The sequence below is a fragment of the Mesitornis unicolor genome, unplaced genomic scaffold, assembly GCF_000695765.1.
Source record: "Mesitornis unicolor isolate BGI_N332 unplaced genomic scaffold, ASM69576v1 scaffold7648, whole genome shotgun sequence".
Classification (NCBI taxonomy): domain Eukaryota; kingdom Metazoa; phylum Chordata; class Aves; order Mesitornithiformes; family Mesitornithidae; genus Mesitornis; species Mesitornis unicolor.
Window position 1 is genome coordinate 1 of NW_010201080.1, and position 5,415 is coordinate 5,415.

General features: G+C 36.1%; 1 protein-coding gene across 1 annotated transcript; it reads left to right on the top strand.

The window, feature by feature from the left end:
• Positions 1 to 68: 68 nt before the first annotated feature.
• Positions 69 to 3,965, top strand: LOC104534925 (riboflavin kinase-like; the record flags this gene model as incomplete). Its single annotated transcript, XM_010189944.1, has 4 exons — positions 69 to 198; positions 1,424 to 1,575; positions 3,130 to 3,232; positions 3,835 to 3,965. Coding segments are annotated over 4 exons (516 nt in total), but the record flags the coding sequence as incomplete, so codon positions are not given.
• Positions 3,966 to 5,415: the final 1,450 nt, after the last annotated feature.

Sequence of the window (5,415 nt, forward strand, 5' to 3'; positions counted from 1 at the left end):
TCCCCACCGGTGAGCGGGGTGCGCGAGTGATCGGTCCGGACCGAGGTGTTGCCGCTTTTCCCGTGAAGGTTACCGGCAAGGTGTTCGCCGTGGCCACCCCTCGCGGGGCCGGTGGTCCGCACCGGGTCCCTGTGCCGCGGCCGGGGATGGCAAGAGCGGAGACACGGCCTCCGCCGCGCACGCTCTGTACCCAATCCCGTACCCTCTTTTGTGTTATTTTTTTCCTCTTCTGATAAACGGTTTCTTTCAGTCTTATTCTTTGTTTGTTTAGTCATATAATGGTCGTCACGGTGATGTACAGGGTGTAGATGACTGATTGCGTTCACGGTGTGGCAGATTGGAAAATACCCGTTTGCATAAACTTCAGATTAGACCAAGAAAGGGAGTAGACACTGGAAATAGCTGTAAGAAAGGAAGTTAAAGGAAAATAACGTGGAGTTAAAAAAACAGAACAGGTGGACTTGGCCTACAAATAAATATATTTACTGTTGCTTCTCTATGTTTCAGTTGTCTAAATACAGATAGTTTTGTAATTCAGGTGAATTTTGGCCTGTCTTCAATAGGCACTGAAGTGAACAGTCATGTTGCACCCCTCCTAGTAGACAAGGAAACTTTGTAAGACCAACCTTGAGGTACTGGGTTTCTGACAACATCTGCTTATAATTTCACATTTTTCTGTTGATTGTGTATAAATAGTGTATTATTATCAGGCAGCAGGGGAGGGAAGTTGTTACTGCTTGTGATCTTTGATAAAAATTCAGTAACCATGATACTTTTTAAGTCAACAGGATGTCTTGCTTGAAGACATCTACTCATGTGGGAAATGGAAGTAAGATAGTAATTTTGAAAGGAAGTTAGGTTCAGTCCAAAGGAAATTATTTTACTGTAGATATGTAGCTTTCAAAGAAAATCCAAGAAATTCACAGATGCCTCTGAAAGCCAACTTGTGAAAAAAACTTGACAGGTGATTAAATCATAATTTCATTTATTTCTACATACTTTACTTCATAAGCAATTATTCTACTAACAAGTAAGTAGTTCTGAGATGCTGTTTTATAGTGCAGAAGAAACTTGGGTTTTTTCTTATCTTTCACCATATTAAATCTGATAGTTATCCTAAGGGTGAAATGTGTTATGACTGCATATGTTACATGATTATTAATTATTCCTGCAGAATAAAATGTGTGTAACTATAAAATATATGTATAAGAAATGTGGTAACTGGTGAGACCACAGGGACTGAATTTTATGAACGTGTTTGGTGTTATATATTTTGCCAGATGGCATGTTGCATCATTATCATCAGTGTTATGTTTGTAAATAGTATGTAGGAAGAGTTTGGCTTTTAAGTGTCTGAAGATTCTGTTTTGTCCTTAACTTACACAAAGTCACTCACACTTTACACTTTCTAAAATTTTTACAGCTAACTTTTCTGAGCAAGTAGTTGAGTGCTTTCCATCTGATATCTCTACTAGTATATACTATGGATGCGCCTGTGTTGGAAATAGAGATGTGCATGAAATGGTTTTGAGCATAGGATGGAATCCTTCCTATAGGAATATTAAGAAATCAGTGGTAAGAATTTTCCTTTGTGTGAGATTTTTATTATGATAACTGAGTCAGGTGTTGAATTTTAATAAGATAAGCAGGATTTGATCCATAAATGAGATCTAGAAATTGTTTCCTCTTAGAAATATATCTGGTATCTGTATCATATGCTTGTATTTTGAAAACAAATTCTCTCAGTAGCCAGAAAATATGCAGCATGCAGCTGTAGGTTACTAAAGTTCATTTTCTTCTTTCTATTCCATCACTATTTAAATACTTACAAAGTAATATGGGAAACCTCGGCTGGTCCAAGGGATCGGAATGCAAGTTTAACATTGGCCTTGAGCAGATAGCCATGTATCCTTGAAGAGGCCGGAAAGTCCTGAGAAGAGCTGAGTAAACAAGATAAGGAACTGCCAGACTGCAATTAGTGGAAGCTTATCAAAGTTACAACAGAGAAAAAGTAATCCAATCATGAACTGTTGGTCTTTGGTTGAATCAATCATATATGGATACATATTCTTAAGAAAGATATAAAAGGGCTTGCTTAAACAATAAACTTTGGCTTTTGGTCCTTTGCTCATAATTTCTTGTGTGTCGTGTCCGTCTCAACAGCGACAAGTAAAAATTTAACAATTTTTCTGACATGGTGGTTGCTTATGGTGCTGATAGCTAACTAAATATAGGCTTGATAGATGCACTGAATTTACTGGTTATGAGAGTCTTAGCATGAGCTGGAACACATTATTTTTCTCTGCAATCTACATTTCAAATAAGAGATGTTGGGGCATCTTGATTTGTAATGATCTTCTTCTTATTAATTCTTCTCTTAAATGATGTCAGGTGCTGGTGCTTTTCCTGAGTTTTGCAAGGCTCTGTTTTAAACACTTTTATTTGGGTGTGAATCTCTGCTTCTAAGGTTTTAAGCATTTGAAGACTCTATAATATGCTTGTCTTACACAAATGTATACTTTTTAATATTTGCAGCTAACTTTTCTGAGCAAGTAGTCAAAAGCTTTCCATCTGATATCTCAGCTGGTATATGCTACGGGTAGGCCTGTGTTGTAGAGGGAGATGTGCATGAAATGGCTCTGAGTGGAGCCCTGTCTCAGCCTTCGCTCCTTCTTCAGTTTCATAATTCAGTTCCCATGTGAGCTGGTTGTGAAAGCTCTGCTTAAGCCAACTATTTCAATCAAAGTCTTCATAATTACTTGAGTGCATCAACTTAACAATGAAACATTAAGCTTTTTTTGTGATTTGCTGCTTTGGAAATCTTACTTGAGAGAAATGGTAAAGCGTTTCTCCTGAGTAACAGCTACACTGCTTTTTTATTTATTTATTTATTTATTTAATCAGAATACTCTGAAGTAAGTTTTCTTAAATTCTATGCAAGGTACAATTCTCCTCCCTAACATAAGCAAAAGCCCTAGCCTTTTAATCTTGCACTATATGTGCTACACTAAATGTCCCTTTAATTGGTATGTATTGGGGAGAGTTTGAATTAAGGATGCTTAACAGTACATCTTTACAGTGAGGGAAATAAAGTTCATCATAAATGCCAACTTATTTCTCTTCCTTTAGGAAACGCACATTATCCACACCTTCAAAGAAGACTTTTATGGAGAAATTCTTAGTATAGTCATAACTGGATATATTCAACTGGAAAAAAACTTTGATTCCTTAGGTCAGTATTTTAGGTCTCCCTCAAATCAGTCTGTTATTGGTCTTATTCATGCAAGTACTGTCTTTATTGTCTTTCTTTCCATAATGAGATGTTCTCTGTTAACATTTGAAATTTCAGTAAAGTTTTCATAAGCTAAAAGTACAAGTTGGTTTAATTAAAAAACTAAAACAACCCCCCCCAGAAATCCCATACCCTAACATCCTCCAGTGTGTCACACTAAAGAACTGTGTTATTGTGTCATTTGTCTGAGGAGTAATTTTAAAATCATGGGCTTGTTGTAAAAGCATCCATTTAGTCTGTTAATTTCTTTTAAAGATGCAGCTCTGTTCAAATTGAAACAGTTCATGAAACTCTTATCTACTAAAATGTCTTTTGGAACAAGGAGAAGGTTTTGTTTATAATGGTGAAAAATGCAAGTCTGGTATGTTTAAAAAATAAAAAAGGCATTTAAATAATTTTGCCTTTCAAACCTTGTGGTAATAATTGTATTCTACTTCTGTGATTTTTTGTCTGGTATTCTGTGGTACACCTAATTTTCATTTCCTATTGTGTGTTCAGAGTTCAAACCAACATTGAAATATCTCTGTTCTTACCTTTTTCAGAGGCACTCATTTCAGCTATTCAGGAAGACACTGAAGAAGCAAAAAGACAGCTAGATTTACCAGAGCATCTTAAACTCAAAGAAGACAACTTCTTTCATCTGCCAGAAGGCAAAATAGCAAAGAACCACTGAACAAACCCGTGCTGCCTTTTTTTTCCCCTTTTTTTTCTTCCTTTTCATGGAGCTTTTATGTTTGCACTGCTTTTATAGGTACTTCATTGTCATCTCTTTAGGTAACTGAGGTTGGAACCAACTATATGAGTTGATTTCAGTTTCCTTGTGCTAATTCATCTTTAACACAGTCATGCAAAAGGAGAGAAGGCTGGTTCTTAGCATAACATAAATTGTGTGTCCTAAAGTTAGCAGTTGATCAGAAATCTGAGCACATGTGGAACATGACCAAAGTTAATTGTGACCTCTCCTGACCCTAAGGCATAGATAGTTCACTTAAGTGAAGAATGCCTGTTTTTAACATACTGAATGTTATTCCAACATCATCAACTCTCTGCACCAAGTACAGAGAAGAGCCAAGGTTTTGGCTGACCAAGTAGATGGGGACAAAAATGAAAGCTTTTTGGGGATTCATGGAATAATATATCAACACTGTAGTTGGTATTGGTTATTTATTACAAGTAATTGCAAATGATCCTACTCTGAAATGTAGGGATAGATAAATGGAGTATTGTTAGAATTGATAGTAATTTGGAAAATTCATCTTAAAGTATCTGATATGTGATTCTGAATCTACTCTCTTTTTCCTCTGATAAATTTTTCTGTCTTCTACTCAGTGAGTGGAACTGGGTAAGCTACAGTGTCTTTGTAGTATTTATAATCTTTTGACGTCAGCTTGTGATGTGGCTGGAACATTTTCTGAATTTCACAATGGTTCTGTGGATATGATTCAACTGTAGTTTAGTGCATGAGCTACCGTGTACAATTTGGAATGCACAATTTCTGTAGCACAATTTTATGAATTTACTCCCTGTTCTATCCTATTCAAATCCTACTTTTTCCTCTAGAGTTGAAGAGAGTTTTAACAAGGCAGCTGTTTGGGCCTCTGTGGCAGGTGCTGTCAGGATGTTAGTTTCATATTGTTTTAACTTTCAGCCAGTATCATAGGACAATATTAGGAAAGAGGTCTTGAGCAAATCAAGGACTCATGTTTGCTCTGTAGGACTTTGGGAGAAACTTGAATTGTTCACCACTGCTGTTGATAGCAGAGATGGAGAGAATACAGAATGGGGGGGCGAGAGGGGGCAGTTTTCTATATACTTTATTTTAATGGAGAACAAAATAATTTAAAGGACTTGCTATATAACATTGGAAACTATTTCTAAAAGGTCTGTAAAATAATTGTTTTGCAAGAGTTGACAATTGGATTTTTTTTTTTTTACATTTTAAAATGAAGGGACACTTTTTTGCAAAGATTTTAGGCATTCTTGAGACTGTAATAATGTCAATCCTATATTTTAGGTTTTTTTTTTTTAAAGAATAAAAAACAGAAAGCCACACTAGTCAACTGAATATAATGTCAAGAATATATTTAAAGCATAGATTGTTCTTTATCGTTGTACTGTAGCTA